The sequence below is a fragment of the Capra hircus genome, chromosome 8 (genome assembly GCF_001704415.2).
Source record: "Capra hircus breed San Clemente chromosome 8, ASM170441v1, whole genome shotgun sequence".
Taxonomy (NCBI): domain Eukaryota; kingdom Metazoa; phylum Chordata; class Mammalia; order Artiodactyla; family Bovidae; genus Capra; species Capra hircus.
Window position 1 is genome coordinate 10,683,486 of NC_030815.1, and position 20,328 is coordinate 10,703,813.

Consider the following 20,328-nt stretch of genomic DNA (forward strand, 5'->3'; position numbering starts at 1 on the left):
AGTTCTGTACTATGTTTTCCTGTAAATCTGAACCCAAGGTTGTAAACTGGTGGTCAGCCCTGCCATATAAATGTGTTTTATTTTGTTTACATTCCCTAGTGGTTTTTTCTTTCCTTTGTCTTTTTTTCCCCCCTAATTAGTTGTCAACACATAAAAAAGGGAGATTTCATTTCTGGCTTGTCTTAAAATTTTTGGACCTGTCAACACCTGGCCCTCGTTCCGACATAGCAACCGCTTCCAGATGGGGCATGCACTCTTGGGTTCCCCAGATCCACCTGGCCCACCTCCCTTCCCTGCCACTGTTAGAAGCTGGAGTTTGCAACCTCTTTTTAAAATGCTCTCCATCTTCTCCTGATCACGTGGGACAATAACATTTGTAAAGGGCAGCCTATACTGGCTTTCTCTGTTACTTGCACTGGCTCCAGGAGGGTGGGTTTGTGTGGCCATGTGAGCTGTTGGGATGCCTTCTGGCTCATTCATGAGCAGAGGTTAGGAGGAGAGAGAGAGAAGCTGAAAAGCTTATCACAGTTCTGAGACGCTCCCTACCATTCCACCTGCATTACAGATGTGCAGAAGGTGTGTGTGGTGGGGGGCGGGGGGGTGGGGAGCCCTGCCGCATGAACATCCACGTGCATCAGGGAGAGATGAGACCAAAAGAGCAAAGCGGCTTTGGGAATTTTCAAATGCCTTTTCCCCTCTTCTTCCCACCCTTATTGTTAGGTCCATGCCACAAAGGACGAGCAGGTGGCTGCTGTACCCAGCTGGGCTCCCTGTCGGCCCTGAAGCATGCAGTCCTCGGGCTCTACCTGCTGGTCTTCCTGATTCTCGTGGGCATCTTCATCTTAGCAGGTAAGAGCATCCTTTGCCACCCTGGCCTTTAAGTGAGCAGGAGATGAGAGTGGATGGGAAATGGGGAGGGGGAGCCTCTGCTGTTCATTCTCACAGTCAGGAGTCCAAACACCACCCTTGTTACCATGGAAACCACAAAGGGGGAAGCTGGCTGGTCTTTCTGACCAGGCATGATCCTGAACAGCACTGCTCATGTCGTGTTGGATGAGTTGGCAGGGGCTATGTGAGGGTGGGAAATCTCCAAGTCCCGGAGCAGAGACCTAGCCACTCTCAAGAGGCTTCTGCCTTGTCCTGACTCATCGTGTCGACACTGTGCGTTACACTGGGCCTCCCCAGAGCTCTGTGCTGTGGTTTGCACTGAGCAGGCTGGTTCCCCTGTCCTGGGATATGATGGAAATAGTTACAAGACACTTCATTGCTGAGGTTAATCAGGGTTGTGGTCAACCTGCTGCCCCTCTGTGATTCCTGGGGGTGGGATGAATTTGCCCCAGGTCAGCCGGGCTCTTCTCCCCAGTTTCTGCTTATAGAATAGGCTGGTGATGGTCTGGATTTTGGACCACGTTCTCTAACCAGGAAGAAGCAGAGCTAATGGACTCAGGAAGGGATCAGGTGGAGGATCCCATACTTTGAGCAGTCCAGCTCACACACAGGTCATCCCACTGTGATGGAGATGGTGGAACACAGGCACGGAGGCCATGGTGGTCTCTCCTGACTCCCACCCGAAGGGAGAGATGCTCAATTCCCACCTATCTCTATGGAGATATGAAAGGCTTGACAAAGTGAGGCCAAGGCATCAACTCATGTCAGCATCATTCATCTTACATGAGTGCCTCCTTTGTGTCAGATTCCATGCTAGGATCGGAGATACTGATAAATAAGACCCAGGAGCTCCCCTCCAGGAGGTCCCAGTCTAGGGGACAAGGCAGGAGCACAGAGGCAGAGTCCTGTCTCATGGCAGAATGCAACAGGGACTGTGATGGTGCCTGTGAAGTTGACACACAAGTGCTATGGTGATCCAGTGGAGATGCAGACAGAGGAAGTGAGGATGCTGCATGGAGATCCTGGTGGGGAGTGTGTGAGGGGTTAGTCAAAGAAAGTGTCCTGCAACACAGAGCTGACTTGGAGTGCTGAGTGGAGTCCTTGACTTAAATCTTAATTCCTGCCCTTAACTCTGGGAGGGAAACGCAGGAAAAGGGAGGCTAAACTCTTGCAGATGACCCCTCAGGAGCGAGTCCTGGTCTTGTGTCACCTTCTGTCAATGAGTCTAATCACTTGGACCCTGTGCTGGGATATTCAGTGCTGCCTTTGCCCTGTGATTTCCACACTCGGAGCAGAGGGTATCACTAGGGGTGGTATCTGTCTCATCAACCATCAACTTTGACCTGGGGGGAGCAGCCAAGAGCAACAATGAAAGAAACTTATGATTCATCCCAGGGACCAAGAGATGATGTCCAGCCAAAGGGTTTTCTTTTTTTTTTTTTTTGCACATGTTCTTGGGCTGCTCAGTGAGAGATTGGGATTTGGGTTTTGTGGGCTTGGCAGCCATGACCATAACAGATTTCCAGAATTTTTGGAAAGTGTTTCAGCGCAGCAGGAAAGCTGAGCTATGGTGTTACAACTACTCAGCTTAGTGAGAAATTTTAGGTGATGGAAGAGGGTCTAGAGGTGAGAGCCAGGCTGGTGGGGACCCTGGGGCAGATCCCTGGAAGGCCTGGGAGGCCTGGAAGGGCATCGTCTCTTGTGCAGAGAAGGGTTGCTGGGGAACGAAGATTCCCTTCTGGTGTCTGACAGGCTGCCAGGTGGGAAAGGGTGGGCAGAGTTCTGTGTGGTCTCAGAGGGTAGAACTAAGTGAATGGGTGGATTTTGTAACGAGACAAATTCCCATTCAAAACAGAGGAGGGTTTCTAACCAGAAGGGCTACCCAGCTCGACACAGAGAGTTGTTTTTTTCTCCTGGCTTGGAAGTTGAATGGGATTTACGATGACCATTCTGGAAGTTTCAGAAGGGGAGGCGGCACATGGTTTCCTAATCTCATGGAAAAGTTGCCTTGCTCCCTTAGTTATTCCGTGTGAAAACCTGGGGAGGATTTTGATCATCATGATTACCTTTGAACCCGAAGTTCATGAGTACCACAGTGCCTCTGGGGATGAAGATTTAGGGGTGGATTGGAAGCAATCTGATGAAGCAGAGTGTTGGGCTTTATCTCTTGGCTCTGTAGCCTGGCCGCTGTCACCTCCCCAGGTTCTTGTCTGGAAAATCATGTGGGCCTCTGGATGGGTTTCCCAGGTGACTCAGTGGTAAGGAATTTGCCTGCCAAGCAGCAGACTCATGTTCGATGCCTGGGTGGGGAAGATCCCCTGGAGAAGGAAATGGCAACCTCTTGCCTGGGAAATTCCATGGACAGTCCACGGGGTCGCAAAACAGTTGGACACAACAACTAAACAACAACAACCGCCAATAAAGGACTACCGCCCCCAGCTGCCTCTCCCTTGGAGAGGGGACTTAGGAATGTGATGGGTAAGCCTGCGGTTCTTCAAAGGGGCTCTGCCTGAGCTTCAGTAGGAAGTTTCTTCCAACTGTCCTGATTGAAGACCTCCAGGGATGCTCCGTTTAAATACCAAGGTGATGGGAGATTTATGGTTCCGAGTAAACCAGAACTAGCCTGGCCTTCTGGTAGATGTCCTGCTGGAGCTGCTTCCTCTTTTGGGACAGAATGTGTTCTCCAGTGCCCTGCAGAGGTCACCTGGCACAAGATGGGCTATGGACTGAATTGTGTCCCTTCCAAAATGTATGCATGAAGCTCTAACCCCCAGTGTGATGGTATTTGGACAGTGGGGCTCCAGGGAGCTAATTAGGTCGTGAGGATGGGGCTCTCATGATGGGATTGGTGACCATATAGGAAAGGAGAGAGACACAGAAAGAGAAAGATGGAGATCTCTGCTAAGTGGGGACAGGGAGACAGGGCCCTCTGAAGCCAATAACAGAGCCCTCACCAACAACCAAATCTGCCTGGGCTTTTTTTTGGCTGCCCTGGGTCTTTGTTGCTGCACAAGGTCTTTCTCCAGCTGAGGCATGTGGCTTCTCCGAGCACTGCAAAGCATGGACTTTAAGGACATGCAGGCTCAGCAGGCGCAGACTGTGGGCTCTAGACCACGGGCTCAGCAGTTGTGGCGTAGGAGCTTAGCTGCTCCATAGCACGTGGACTCTTCCCAGGCCAGGTGAAACTGGTGTCCCCTGCATTGGCAGTGAAATTCTTAACCACTGGGCCACCAAGGAAGTCCTGCCTACACTTTGATCTTGGACTTCCCAGGCTCTACAACTGTGACAAACGAATGTCGGCTGCTTAAACCACTGGCCTGTGTTATTTTGTTATGGCAGCCCTAGCTGACTAAGACAAGAGGCGTTCTGTTTGAACCACTCTTAGGCTTCAAAACCTCCTCATTGACACAAAGCTTATACAACTGACAACTGGATGCTAAAATCATCCGCTGCAGGAAGTGCCATGTCTGAATACCTGACGGATAATATCTGATTGTAGAACAAATGCTTGTTCTTACTTCAATATTACAAAATTAAAACCTCATTACAGAAATTATTACTCTTTTTTTTAAAGGTTTTTCCAACGTGGACCACTTTCAAAGTCTTCACTGAATTTGTTACAATGTTATTCTGTTTCATGTTTTGATTTTTTGGCCATGAGGCATGTGGGATCTTAGCTGCCTGACCAGGGATCGAACCTACACCCCCTTCATTGGAAGGCAAAGTCTACTGGACTGCCAGGGAAGTCCCTATAAAATAGTATTCTTATAAAAATTCTCATGGGCTTCTCTCAACTTCTTGGTTTATCCAAGTATTCAAAATAAAAGGCAAATACTGCACCTGTGGCTATGCAACATCTCAGCATCCCCTCTCAGAAGGTTAATCCAGCCATTACCCAAATTTTGTTCTCAACTGAGCTTTCTACCCAATCTACCTAACTATCCATCCCCCACCAGCATCCTCTTGGGAGCTTTCCTCTGATTCTCCCACACCGTCGCTGGGTTCTATACCCATGGGATTCCATCATTTCCCAAGGAACCAGCATCAGGCCATTCTTCCCAAATTCCTCTAAGTCTTTCTATGTCTTCAACTCATTTTATTATCTGGACTGGTGGTTCCCCTGTTATGTTTCCATTCTGTTCTGGGTTCATGTTTTAGACAGTACGGACTATCAGGCTTTAAGTTCATGAACAAGAGAATTGAGACTAGACGTTCATGTGCTCAGAAACTCCTCCAATTAGCCCTTTAGGGAAGATGTCCCCTGTGATGGAGTTCAGGAGTTAGAGGAGGTTCGCCCTTATCCATGACGGTTGTGAGAGCACTGTGATGATAAAGGGTGGTCATCAGGACCTATGTCTTCTTCCCCTTGTCTGTCATGCCTCCACCGAGAAATCTGAATTCCCATCACGGCAATGATACAGCAGAAAGGGGGACATCTGGGGATCTAGTCTGGTGGAAAGAGGGAGCGTTACAGCAATGCGGACTGCAGAACTGAACCAGCAAGAGCTCCTGGTGAAATATGGGCTCCTCTCTTGCCTTAACTGAATCCTTTCTGAACAGCAGCAGTTATTGCCATCAACAGCCTCAGGAAGTGCTTAACTTGCACATGAGTGCTTAGTAATTGCAGGACACCAGAGTAAGCCCTGGCGTCTTTAGTCCGTTCAGGCTGCCATGACAAACTACCACAGACCAGATGGTTTAAAAGACAAGCATTATGGCAGGCTGAGGGGGATAGGCAGGGAAGGAGAAGGTGAGAAGAACTGAGAGAGTAGCACTAAAACGTATGCATTACGATGTGTAAAACTATTTGGTTGGTGCAAAAGTAATTTCGGTTTGCAATGTTGAACTTTGCCAGTTGATATTGGAACACATTCTTAAATAAATGTGGTTCTGTTATTCAAAAAAGAAGAAGAAAAGAGCAAATTAAACCCAAAGTAAGGAGCAAAAAAAAAAAAAACCATTAATTTCTCACCGTCCTGGAGGCTAGGTAGTTTGAATTCAAGGTGGTGGAACATTCTGTCTGATGAGAGCTCACTTCTGATTAATAGGTGGCTGTCTTCTTGCTGTGTCCTCATGTGGAGGAAAGAGCAAGGAATTTCTCCAGGGTCTCTTTTATAAAGGCACTAATCCCATCCAGAGGACCCCACCCTCATGACTTAATTACCTTCCCAAGGCCCTACCTCCTTGATGGTAATACCTTCACTTTGGGGGTTAGGATTTCAACATATGACTTTGGGAGGAACACAAACATTTGTCTATAGCTGGGGAATAAAAGATGTAAGTTTTGCTCTGGGAGGATTTAAAAACATAACACACACATGCATTAGAACAGTATGATGTAGTATCTTATGCTCCATGCCAAATTCTGCAAAGGAGAGCCTGGTTCTGGAGAGCTGGAGGGTTGGGGCAGTGTCGGCTTGAGAGAGCTGAACACCAGCTCACCCAAATGCTGTTTAAACTGAGCACTCCTTTTCTTTTTAACTTTTTATATTGGAGTATCGCCAATTAACGGGGCTTCCTTGGTGGCCCAGTGTAAAAAATCTGCCTGTCAATGCAGGAGACGTTGGTTTGATCCCTGGGTTGGGAAGATCCCCTGCAGAAGGCAATGGGAACCCACTTAAGTATTCTTGCCTGGGAAATCCCAAGGACAGAGGAACCTAGCAGGCTACAGTCCCTAGTGACTACACAATAATAGCCAACTAACACTGTTGTGATAGTTTCAGGTGGACAGCAAAGGGACTCAGCCATTCATACACATGTAGCCTTTCTCCTTTGAACTCCCCTCCCATCCATGCTGCCACATAACGTTGAGCAGAGTTCCCTTTGCTATACAGTATAGGACCTTGCTGGTTATCCATTTTAATACAGCAACGTGTACATGTACGTCCCAAACTCCCTAACTATCCCTTCCTTACATCCTTCCCACCCAACCCACTGCAACCATAAGTTCCTTCTCAAAGTCTGTGTGTTTCTGTTTTGTAAATAAGCTCATTTGTATCATTTCTTTCTAGATTGTACATATAAAGGATATCATATTGCTCCTTCTTTATCTGACTTGCTTCAATCAGTATGACAGTCTCTAGGTTTATCCATGATGCTGTAAATGGCATTATTTCATTCTTTTTTTTTAAAATGTTTTATTTATTTATTTGACTGTGCTGGGTCTTCGTTGCTGCACAGACTTTTTCTCTAGTGATGGAGAGTAGTGACTACTCTCTGATTGTGGTGCCCAGGCTTCTCAATACAGTGGCTTCTCTTGCTGCAGAGCAGGAGGGGCTCTAGGGCAGGAGGGCTGCAGTAGTCATGGCTCATGGGCTCTAGAGCACAGGGTTAATAGTTGTGATGCATGGGCTTAGTTGCTTTGTGGCATGTGGGATCTTCCTGGACCAGGGATCTAACCCATATCCCCTGCATTGGCAGGTGGATTTTTTTTTTACCACTGAGCCACCTGGGAAGCCCTATTTCATTCTTTTTTATGGCTGAGTGATATTCCATTGTATATATGTGCCAAGTCTTCTTTATAGAGTCCTCTGTCAATGGAAATTTAGGCAGCTTCCATGCCTTGGCTGCAAAGAACCTTGGGTTGCACCTCTTTTTAGATCACTTTGTTTCAAGCAAGTCTGTCTCTGACTTTGCAACCAGAGAACAGTGTGCTCAGAGCCCATACCCCTTTATACCACAGATGACTGATACCATCACGCATCTTGGAATTTAAAGCATGATGCCCTCAACCTTCCCTGGGACACTGGCAGGAACAGCATGCGCAGTGCCATCCTGTGCTCTCTGTGAGGCTGCCTTTGAGGACCGTGTTTGTTCTGTCACATAATGTCCATGAAGAGGGCCTGGAGAGAGGGGTTTTCTGCCTTAGTCTCAGAAGGAGAAGTACATATCCTGAGGAATGAGTTTGTTTTCATCCGAAGGAGGCTGTGGATCTTAAAGTAATTAAAATCACTTTCAGGGAGGCAGTTAACGCAAACTGAGAGCTGCTGTCACCGCCTTGTAGGATGTGTGAATTTGTAGGCAATTAAAATGGGAACCTGGAGACCTTTATGGTCCACCCACAGCCAGTGTACTGACTTCCTGGAAAGTGTTTTTTCTGCTAGTCTCATTTTTGCTTTCATTTAGCGTCTCCAACTTGTTCTTCCTTTATATTGGTCTCATCTCCTGTTATTTAAGAGTATTTCACGTATCCTCATAAACTGCCTTAATCCTTTTTTGGAACAAGGTAGGGTGTTATGCCCAGTTTGGTCTCTTAAAGATAATTCTGGGGACTTCCCTGGTGGTCCCGTGGTTAATATTCTATATTTCCAATGCAGAGGGTTCAGGTCTGATCCCTGGTTGGGGAACTAAGATCCCACATGTGGCGAGGTGCTGCCAAAAGGAAAAAGTAATGATCTTACCTACTATATTCAGTGCTGCAAGTGCACATTGTCTTAAATATGTGGATGAGTGAATGAATGAGAGACAAGGCAACTTGGACGGGATCTTATTTGTGCAAAAAAGATGGTTTTTCTGTTTGAGCCAAGTGTCTAAAGGACATGGTAAATATAGAGTTACTGTCCAAGACCATGCCTCGTGGAAGAAGTAAGTATATAGGTATGCTATATTCAGATACACACTTCATGGTGTCTACTGTGCTGGCATCACAGCCTTCAGGGAGAATATTAGGACAGACAGGGCCATGCAGCTCTTCATTCTGGTTAATGCCATGGACTCTGAAGCCAGCATGTCTGGGTTTGAATCTCCCATTCTCTGTTACCAGCTATGTTGCCCAAGGGACCTGAACTTTCTCTACCTGAGTTTCTTCATCTGAAAATGAGAGAAATAATTATACCTGCCTCATTGCGTTGTTCAGTTCAGTTGCTCAGTCGTGTCCGACTCTTTGCGACCCCATGGAGTGCAGCATGCCAGGCCTCCCTGTCTATCAGCAACTCCCAGAGCTTGCTCAAACTTGTGTCCATCGAATCAGTGATGCCATCCAGCCATCTCACCCTCTGTCGTCCCCTTCTCCTCCTGCCCTCAGTCTTTCCCAGCATCAGGGTCTTTTCCAGTGACTCAGTTCTTCACATCAAGTGGCCAAAGTATTGGAGTTTCAGCCTCAGCATCAGCCCTTCCAGTGAATATTCAGGATTGATTTCCTTTAGGATGGACTGGTTGGATCTCCTTGCAGTCCAAGGGACTCTCAAGAGTCTTCTCCAACACCACAGTTCAAAAGCATCAGTTCTTCAGTGCTCAGCTTTCTTTATAGTCCAGCTCTCATATCCATACATGACTACTGGAAAAACCATAGCTAGATGGTTTTGACTAGATGGACCTTTGTTGGCAAAGTAATGTCTCTGCTTTTTAATATGCTGTTTGGGTTGGTCATAGCTTTTCTTCCAAGGAGCAAGCGTCTTTTAATTTCATGGCTGAAGTCACCATCTGCTGTGATTTTGGAGCCTAAAAAATAAAGTCTGTCACTGTTTCCATTGTTTCTGCCTCTGTTTGCCATGAAGTGATGGAACCAGTTGCCATGATCGTAGTTTTTTGAATGCCGGTTTTTAAGCCAACTTTTTCATTCTCCTCTTTCACTGTCATCAAGAGGCTCTGTAGTTCTTCCCTGCTTTCTGCTATGAGGGTGGTGTCATCTGCATGTCTGAGGTTATTGATATTTCTCCCAGCAATCTTGATTCCAGCTTGGGCTTCATCCAGCCTGGCATTTCGCATGATGTACTCTGCATAGAAGTTAAATAAGTAGGGTGACAATCTACAGCCTTGATGTACTCCTTTCCTGATTTGGAACCAGTCTGTTGTTCCATGTCCAGTTCTAACTGTTATTTCTTGACCTGCATACAGGTTTCTCAGTAGGCAGGTCAGGTGGTCTGGTATTTCCATCTCTTGAAGAATTGTTGTGATCACACAGTCAAAGGCTTTGGTGTAGTCAATAAAGCAGAAATAGATGTTTCTCTGAAACTCTCTTGCTTTTCCTATGATTCAACAGATGTAGCAATTTGATCTCTGGTTCCTCTGCCTTTTCTAAATCCACCTTGAACATCTGGAAGTTCATAGTTCATGTACTGTTGAAGCCTGGCTTGGAGAATTTTGAGCATTACTTTGCTCTTGTGTGAGATGAGTGCAATTGTGTGGTAGTTTGAACATTCTTTGGCATTGCCTTTCTTTGGGATTGGAATGTGTTGTTATGAGAGTTAATAATATAAATCTAAAGCTTTTAGACAAGTGCCTGGCACACATAAGACATGATAAAAGTGTGGGATGAATTGGGAGATTGGGACTCATACATATACACTATTGATACTATGCGTGAAATCAATAACTAGTGAGAACCTACTGTATAGCTCAGGGAACTCTACTCAGTGCTTTGTGGTGACCTAAATGGGAAGGAAATCCAAAAAGAGGGGATATATGTATAGGTATAGCTGATCCACTTTGCTGTGCAGCAGAAACTAACACAACATTGCAAAGCAACTATACTCTGATAAAAAGACAAACACAATAAAAGTAGTAGTTACTGTAACTGCTATTATAGTAATACTGCCCTTGGTGGCTCAGATGGTAAAGAATCTGCCTGCAATGCAGGAGACACAGGAGATGCAGATTCGATCCCTGGGTCAGGAAGATCCCCTGGAGAAGGGAATAGCAACTTCCCTTCTCCACTCCAGTATTCTTGCCTGGAGAATCCCATGGACAGAGGAGCCTGGTGGCTTAGTCTGTGAGGTTACAAAGAGTCAGGAACGACTGAGCGACTGACGCACACACAAAACACAGTATTACCGCTACTATCAGTATTATTGCTCTTGCCTTTTCTTGTTTTCTTTGCAGTCAGTTAAGCTTGATAATATAAACTGAGAGTCAGAAAAACTTGGGTTTAGCCCCATGTCCTTCACTAATACCCTGTGATTGTGGAAAAAAATCACTTTGCCATCTGAACCTTTGTACACTCATTTATAAAATGAGCAGATTGGACTAGACCAATGTTTCTCAAACTTTGACGGTTACCTGCATTAACAAATACATTTTACATGACAAGTAGTTCACACATATGTTCATAACGGAAATGATCTTAAATGGTGATGAATACTGATGAATTTCTATTCTATTCTGTTCATTTAGCAAAAGATGGTCACAACCCATATATTTTTTATGACCCACAAATGGGGTACAAACCTAAATCTGAAAAACAGTTGGCTAAAGGAGAGTTCTGTTGGTCTGTGTATCTTTCAAACATTCTACGACAAGTTATATTCTCTTCAGTATAAGCGCTTCCCAGATGCCTCAAAGAATCCACCTGCAAGGCAAGAGATGCAGATGTGGGTTTGATCCCTAGGTCAGTGATATACCCTGGAAGAGGATATGGCAGCCCACTCCAGTATCCTTGCCTGGGATATCCCATGGACAGAGGAACCTGGCAGGTTACATGGGGTCGCAAAGAGTGGGACATGACCGAGCACTTCAGTATATGGATTTTGAGAGAAAATTTCTGAGTTCAAGTCCAGGCTGTGTCTCTGAAGGTATCTATAATCTCAAGGCAAATCATTTAACCTTTCAAATCCTCAGTTTCCTCTTCTATCAAATAGGATAACAATGGTACCTCCCCGCTAGGACTGTTGTGAAGATGAAATTAATTCATGCATGAAAACTCTTAGTGCCCGGCACATAGAAAGTGATCAATAAATATTAGATATGATTTTGGTTTTACTATTATCATCATCATCATTATTGGAACAAGCAGAGGGATTTTGCTGTCAGAATAGCAAAGGATTAGAAACCTCTTCGTTTTGCCTGTGCACGCAGTGGCTTTGTGTATAAACAGAGGGAACTAGGTGTGCCCAGTGCCGTGGGAGGCGATGTGCTCAGAGTCCACATGGTTTCAATAAACTCACTGGGGTAGGAAGCCTGGAGACCCTGAGGGGCCCTGGACTTGCAAAGGCAACGATGGGGTCAGGATGCCGAGAAACAGAACAATGTCTCCGGCAGTGCGGGTGAGCCAGCTCTGCAGTGCCACTTGGGAGCTGAGCCTTGGAAGGGGTCTCAGGGGGATGCCATGAACACCCTCCCTCCCAGGGCAGGAACCTCCCTCCTGACTTCCAGATGGAGGAGGCAGTGTGCTCTTAAGAACAGCCATGGACAGACCCACCACAAGCTCCTGCTCTTACGGACAGGAGCCACAATCCTAGTCACCCTCGACTGTCCCATACTCGCTGTTTCTCATTTCTCAGGCAGGAACAATTCACAGTGAGGCTCTTCCCTCACCCTCATGATTATTCTTCAGTGAGTTGGAAACACCAGGCTCAACAAGCCCCATTCCTTCAACAGTCATTCGTGAGACCTGGTTTGCAGATCTCTGTGAGATTCCCTGGTCTTGCACATTACAAGTTAGAGTTTATGTGCCTGCTACAACCCACTCCAGTGTTCTTGCCTGGAGAATCACAGGGACAGGGGAGCCTGGTGGGCTGCCATCTATGGGGTCGCACAAAGTCAGACACAACTGAAGCGACTTAGCAGCAGCAACAGCTCCCCTTCAAGGACTTCCCAGGTAGTGCTAGTGGTAAAGAACCCACCTGCCAATGCAGGAGACATAAGAGACACGGATTTGATCCCTGGCTTGGGAAGATCCCCTGGAGAAGGGAATGGCAACTACTCCAGTATTTGCCTGGAGAATCCCATGGACAGAGGAGCCTGGTGGGCTACAGTCCATGGGGTCACAAAGAGTCAGACATGACTGAATTGACTTAACATCATCTTGAGCGCCCCCTTTTAGTCCAAAAGAAAGCTCTTTCACGGTAAGGCACTGTGTCTTGTTTGTCTTTGCATTCCCAGTGCCTAATGTAATACCCTGCACACATAGTAGGTGCTCATTTAATGTGTGGCCTAAACTGAATACCTCAATATAATGGCCATCCTCCCAACAAGCATGCATGCTCAGTTGTTCAGTTGTGTCTGACTCTTTGAGACCCCATGGACTGTAGCCTGCCAGGCTCCTCTGTCCATGGGATTTCCCAGGCAAGAATACTGGAGTGGGTTGTTATTTCCTTCCCCAGGGATTAAACTCGTGTCTCTTGTGTCTCCTGCACTGGCAGGTGGATTCTTTACCACTAATGCCACCTAGGAATACCACAGGTTTTAGTGGTAAACAGCCTTAAACCACGGGACTCCTGGTGTGGTCTGGCCAGGGTGGGGTGTGCTGGGCTGTGATCAACATTGTTTCTGTTTTGGCTGTACCACATGGCATTTGGGATCTTAGTTCCTTGACCAGGGATTGAACCCGTGCCCCTTGTGGAAGCTCAGATTCCTAACCCCTGGACTGCCAGGGAATTCCCAGATCACCTTTGATCTGGACCCTCTGTGTATGCTGATGTAGCCTAAATTTGCATGAACCTTCTTGGCAGTAACTCACTGTAACACACGACACCACCTCCAAGTGATGGAGGGCTGGGCAGTCACGAATAATCAGGTCCTCTGCCCACCCACCCCAAGCCCAGATTTCTCTAAAAAGGAACACTGCCTCCTGAGGGCTCCTCCATCCCACATCAGTACAGCTGGCTTTTGGTGGCTTGGTTGTTGCCTTTACTTAAACACAGATCTTGTTAGTGATCCCAGTTCAATGTCATCACACTGCTTTCTGCCAAGTGTTGGAGCCTGTTGGGTGAGTTTGAATCCGGAGTCAGACATCTGTCACTGAGCTTTGCCTTTCAGCAGGGTGTCATCAGTCATTTCTGGGCCAGCATCACAAGCCGCTCCCCTCCCTACAGCCTGCCGCCACGTGGACGGCTCCCAGGAAGACCGGACCCAAGGCGCGCCAGCCCAGGCGCACGAGCTGCTGTCCCGTGAGGTGAGGCAGGGAACACCTCACAGACCCCCACCAACCTTCAGCCTTAAACCTAAACCTTCCCCTCCTGAGAGACCACCTTTCTCCTTCATCACACGTTGGGCTTCCCAACTTCTCACGCCGTCAGGGCTCCCCTGGAAGTACTCCAGCCTCACCTTAGCTCCAGGGCAGAAGGATAAAAAGCAGGAAGAGATTTTACATCATACAGCTCCACACAAGATGCCACTGGATGGGGGAACTTTATGTCTCTCTGACTCTGACGGAGGCTAACCATCCCTGAGATGAGAAAAGTGGGCCCCCAGGAAGGTCACCTACAAATTTGACAATATGCTTTCTTGGTCTTTAGTCAAATTGTTACAAAAACTGGATGGGACAGGGCAGAGGACCTGTCTCAGCTATATCCCCTAGACTTCTTCTTCTAGATGAAGTGCCAAATCCAGCCACTGCCTGTTTCTGTCAATAAAGTTTTATTGGCACACAGTTACACCCATTACTTTATGTCTTATCTACAGATGCTTTTGTACTACCAGGGCAGAGTTGAATGGTTAGTTCAGAGACCAGGGGTTTCCCCTATAGCTCAGCAGGAGACACAGGTTCAATACGTGGGTTCGAAAGATCCCCTGGAGAAGGCAGTGACAACCCACTCAGGTCTTCTTGTCTGGGAAATCCCATGGACAGAGGAGCCTGGTGGGCTACAGTCCATGGGGTCACAAGAGTCAGACACGACTGAGTACAGCAACAACAGAGACTAGACTGCCTGCAAAGCTAAAGATAATTACTCCCTGGCCCCTTACAAAAGTTTGCCGACCCCTCCCCGGGCTTGTCCTGACCACTAGCAAACCTTTCATCATTCGCTTCTGGGTCGGGCTTCATGGTTTTCAAAGAATTTTCACATATGCAATGTCATTTAATCCTTCGGATAATTGAAGGACTCCAGAAAACAGTTATCAGTATCTGGATGAGGAACCAAGCTCAGGGCAGTTGCCTGTGCTGGCCTGTGGACCCCGCCAGGCAGCAGGAACCTGGACCAGGACAGCAGATACGGGTGAATCTGGGACTGCTCGCACCCCAGACGCCAGCTTGTGGCACCACCTACTGCTCAGCATCCAAGTCACAGGGGCTAGAGGTAGACTGCCAGGGTACTGATCTTGGCTTTGCCATGTACTGTGTGACCTTGGGCGGGTTACTCAAGCTTCCTGAGTCTTGGTTTCCCCGTCTATAGAGTGGCAGTGGTAACACTCTCACTTTACAGTGCTGTGGTGAGGCTTATGTTAATCCATCCATATAAACTGCTTACACTAGCCTATGGCATGTGAAAGTGAAAGTGAAGTCGTTCAGTCGTGTCCGACTCTGCGACCCCATGGACTGTAGCCTACCAGGCTCCTCCCTCCATGGGATTCTCCAGGCAAGAGTACTGGAGTGGGTTGCCATTTCCTTCTCTAGGGGATCTTCCCAACCCAGGGATCGAACCCAGGTCTCCTGCATTCCAGGCAGACGCTTTAACCTCTGAGCCACCAGGGAATAGCCTATGGCATGTAGTTATGAGTAAATATCACCAGTTCTGTTAAATGATTGTAATCAAGAATAACGCCCATCAACTGGGGAATTCCCTGGTGATCCAGTGTTTAAGACTTGAGCTGTCATTACCCAGGGCCCAGGTTCAATCCCTGGCCTGGGAACTAAGATCCCACAAACTGCAGGGTGTGGCCAAAAACCAGCTAACCAACCAAAACAAAACAAAAAAACCTCCCATCAACTGTACCACAATCCAGCCCTCATTTCACATGGTTCTGGAGAAGACTCCTGAGAGTCCCTTGGACAGCAAGGAGATCAAACCAGTCAACCCTAAAGGAAATCATCCCTGAATATTCATTGGAAGGACTGAAATTCCAGTATTTTGGTCATCTGATGAGAACAGCTGACTCAATGCAAGAGTCCTTGATGCTGGGAAAGATTGAAGACAGAAGGAGAAGACGGTCTCAGAGGATGAGATGACTGGATGACGTCACTGGTGCAATGGACATGAACTTGGGCAAACTTCAGGAGATGGTGAAGGACAGAGAGGCGTGGTGTGCTGCAGTCCATAGGGTCCCAAAGAGTCAGACATGACTGGGTGACTGAGCAACAACAATACAGAAAGTATTGAGAGAGACTTGTGAATTGTTTTGATTTCTCTCCCAGAAGCCAGGATTGGAGGAAACTTTAGAGGCACTGTAACACAGCAGCCAGGTCTTGCTAAGAAAAGAGCTTACTTATTTAAGCAAATAAGCTTGCTTGAGTAAGGCTATTGCTTCCTTCTTCAGCTTTTAACCCCCTCTTCATGGCTCAGTATTTGCACCTGTGAAGCCTACCTTTCCGTCTGCTTTCTGGTTCTATCTTCTGCTGTGCGTGCCCTGAGTTATCATGTAGATCTCATCACTAACTGATGACTAGGAGAGTGGTCTGGGATTGAAGCTGAGCCACTATCTCTTGTTCTCTGCACTTTTGGAGAAAAGTTATAAACTCTGGGAATTTTTTGCAATGATTCTAGGCGTTATGCCTCATCTGCCCCTGCCCAGGGGCTTGGAGCCCTCTGGCATCAAATCCAAAACAACAAATGCTTGTTCAGTGGCAACAGCATGCCTGAGCACTGTGTTAGACACAGCAAGATGTCAAGAGGGATGAGGAGAGGCACTGGCCATAAAGATCATACCAACTGGAAGAGCAGATGTGTACAGATAAACTGTAAAACACAGCGTAGAGCAAAGAACAAAAGTTTTGGAACCAGGCAAACCTGAGTTCAAATATCAGTTGATCATTTATGAGCTGTGATCTGGGAAAATTATTTAAACCTCATTTTAAAAAAACATTAAATTGGGGGTAATAACGATCACTTGACTGCAGGCATGGGATTAAAAGACACTTGCTCCTTGGAAGAAATGCTATGACCAACCTAAATAGCCTATTAAAAAGCAGAGACATTACTTTGCCAACAAAGGTCCGTATAGTCAAAGCCATGGTTTTTCCAGTGGTCATGTATGTGTCATGTATGGATGCTGTGCCATGTATGGATGTATGTGGATGTGAAAGTTGGACCTTAAAGAAGGCTGAACGCAGAAGAATTGATGCTTTTGAACTGTGATGTTGGAGAAGACTCTTGAGAGTCCCTAGGACTGCAGTGAGATCAAACCAGTCCATCCTAAAGGAAATCCTGAATATTCATTGGAAGGACTGATGCTGAAGCTGAAATTCCAATACTTTGGCCACCTGATGTGAAGAACTGACTCATTGGAAAAGACCCTGATGCTGGGAAAGATTGAAGGCAGTAGGAGAAGGGGATGACAGAGGATGAGATGGCTGGAGGGCATCACTGACTCAATGAGTTGAAGCAAGTTCCAGGAGATGGTGAAGGACAAGGAAGCCTGGTGCACTGCAGTCCATGGGGTTGCAAAGAGTCGTTTGAGACTGAGTGAGTGAACAACAACCAGTGTTATGAGGATTCAGTGAAATAACATTAAGTGTCTTGCATGATTGATCCTGGTTTAGGGGCTCCCTGCTATTGTCTCTAAGAAATCCCTCAGAGCTGGGAAACTGAGTTTTTTGGCCCCAGCTGTCCTTCCAGCTGAGCAGCCCAGCATGATCTGATGGCTGGCAGGCATCTCTGTGCTCCTTTGTGAGATCGTTTTAGGAACAAACCAAAGGATGCAAGGAATTGGGGCAGTGTGTGGGCTCAGTCACTCAGTCGTGTATGACGCTCTGAGGCTCCATGGACTGTAACCCTCCAGCTGTCCATGGATTTCCTAGGCAAGAACACTGGAGTGGGTTGTCATTTCCTCCTCCAAGCGATCTTCCCAACCCAAGGATCGAACCCCCATCTCCTGCACTGGCGGGCAGGTTCTTAACCACTGAACCACCTGGGAAGCCTGTAATTAGGGCAGAGGGTGGGTTACGGCCCCTTTGTGTGTTGTCGGCTCGCCCTGCTGGGGTGGTCTCATTCTGCAGCCTCCCCTCCTCGGGAAATCCCTTAAGAGAGGCAGGTTGGGCTCTGCTCCAGCTTAGGGCACATGGGTGGCCTCTCCCAGTAGTCCCTCACCACACTCCTCTCTGATGAGAGCATCACTCAGGGCTCAGCTGTCATTCTGGGGGCTACCTGGAGGCAGCTCTCCTTTTCTCAAGATCTCCTCTCTGTGTGGGGTCTTTGGAATCTCCACCCTGACTTAGCACCTTCATGAACATGGAGGAGGGCAGCGAAGGTGTCTGAAGTGACTTCTAGGAGGTGATGGTGCCAGTTCCAAGGGCGGAGAAGTTGGGAATCCTTCAAGGTCCTGGCCATGCTGAGTCACCCTGGGAGGGATTCCTTCTACAAAAGTGCTTTGTTTCTCTTTCTTGCTGTTGTCAACGACAACGGGGTCTGGCCAGTTATCCTCAGACTAACAGACTAACGTTTCAGCATACTATCTGCCAGGGTTTTGGAAAAAACACATCTTTCTGGGAGGAGTGGGGCAAAGGCGTCTCTGGTTTTACCAGTTAACACCTGTCTCCTGGCCACTAGCAGCCCTGGAGGCTGAATAAACAAGCAGATTGCCTTGGGGAAATCAATGCCCTTTCAGGATCTATAAAAGCAGTGAGTACCCTTTGGCTCTGAAATCTACTGCTTGACTCAGTGCAATGATTTCAAAGGAAAACGGCAGGTGTCCAGAAGTCCTAGTATGTTATCACTCAAAACTAGAGAAAACTTGAACGTCCAACCTTAAGGGATTGTTTCGCTAAACGACTGTAAATCAACACAAAGGAATAGTACACAGCCATTCCGAATGATAACTATGAAGCAACACGGAGAAGTGTTTATGAAATTGTGTGTCAAGGGAGAAAAGACTGCCCAGTTGCGTGTGTAGGCTCCAGTGCGATTGGGCAAGTAGATGTGTGTATGAAAGGAGAAAGGGTGGAAGGGAACTTGGAAGAACGAAAACAACTGTGGTAGAGCAAGGCTTATTGGTACACATTCTTTCTCAATTTCCTCTAATGTTGTTGGTGATTTAATAAAACCACCCTTTAAAAAAGCCACCGGAATCCTGTAACCCGGGGAACACAACACCCAGCTCCCAGCGTCCTTTTATTGTTGTTTAGTTGCTAAGCTTATCTGACTCTTTTGCAAGACCCCATGGACGGTAGCCCACCAGTCTCCTCTGTCCATGAGATTTCCCCGGCAAGAGTACTGGAGTGGGTTGCCATTTCCCTCTCCAGGGGATCTTCCTGAACCAGGGATCAAACCTGCGTCTCGTGCATTGGCAGGCAGGTTCTTTACTGCTGAGCCACCTGGGATGATTAGGACAGAGGAAAATTGTCTGCACAGGCCAGAGAGAGAAGCTGTGGCTCTGGGTGGGTTAGTTTGTATTGGGTTGGGCTCTTACTATCACCTCCAAGGAGGCTACCCAGGGAGGGTCTGTCTCTTCCCAGCCAGGAAGAGATGTCAGAACATTGAAATATACAGAAAATTAAACACATAGACAATACACAGCCTCCCATGGGGAAGAGGAAGGACCTGGCTTCCTTGGTCTCAGCTCACGTACCCCAGTGCAGTGTCCCCAAGGACGGGGGGCAGCACTGGTGGGGGGCACTCACGTTCTAGGTTGGGCTCCGTCTTCGGTCTCTCCTGGGCAAGTCAGCAGCCCCCCTTGGAGGACAGGTCTCCACACCATGGTCCAGCCCCTGGCGCTTGGTCTTAACACCACCACTAGCTGTATGGCCGGGGTCGGGGGGCAGGCCTTGCCCTGGGGAGCCTGGAAACCTGATCCTTTGGTTCATCAGTGGTTATCAGCTGTTGGCTACCTAGAAAACCTATTTCTACACTTGAGGCTCTTTAGAGGTTATATCGGGGTCTCCAGGTTGATCATGTCTGGACTAGACCTTCGACATCTTACCAGCTCGGAAAAGTTCCCCCGATCCCATGACTGTACCCTCTTTGCATCCACTTAGCCCATCTTTCCCCTCACTCTTGTATTAAGGCTGCTGGTTTCTGCCACTCACCACTAAACCATGACCTGTGAGGGCCACATGTGAATACCTTTGAATCAAGCACACTAGATTTTGAAGTTACACAGACTTGGACTCGAGTCCCAATCTGTTCTTTTTCACTCTGTGACTTCTGGCAAATCACTTAACCTCTCTGAGCTGCAGTTTGCTTCTTAGCAAGTGGTGATCCCCATGCCATCCTCTGAGTGATGTGGTGACCCTTGGATTGAGGCCGTGTATTGAAGCGCCCACCGTTTCTCTTGGGAAGGAGTCCCAGTACACCATACATTACGGTAATTCTTGGCATGGCCCACATCATAAGCTATTTAGGCCATACGAACCTATTTTTTTCTCTTAGAGCTGAGCGCTCAAATAGGTATTTTGTAAGAGATCTAAGTGCGGTTGATTGAGTGGGTGTATCCAGGGTATCTCTTATATTCCAGGGAAAGAGTCAGCATCAGTGTTTTGGGTGTTGCTGAGATGGATGAAGTTATCACCACTTTGAGACCCAGGCTCCTGGCTTGGAGCCCCTGCCCTGCCCCCATACTTTAGAGAGCCCCCTCCATCCCTCCGCTGACCACATCACTTCCCACAAGGCGAGGAACCCTGGGGACCAAGAGAAT

At 47.5% G+C, this 20,328-nt stretch overlaps 1 protein-coding gene across 1 annotated transcript in view; it reads left to right on the forward strand.

Moving 5' to 3' along the window:
* The window catches only part of SCARA5 (scavenger receptor class A member 5), a 134,048-nt gene that overhangs the window by 31,538 nt on the left and 82,182 nt on the right, over positions 1-20,328 (forward strand). Inside the window, exon 3 of the mRNA XM_018051873.1 lies at positions 721-849. Within this exon, the coding sequence (XP_017907362.1) occupies positions 721-849 (129 nt within the window). The remainder of the gene's footprint in view (positions 1-720; positions 850-20,328) is intronic.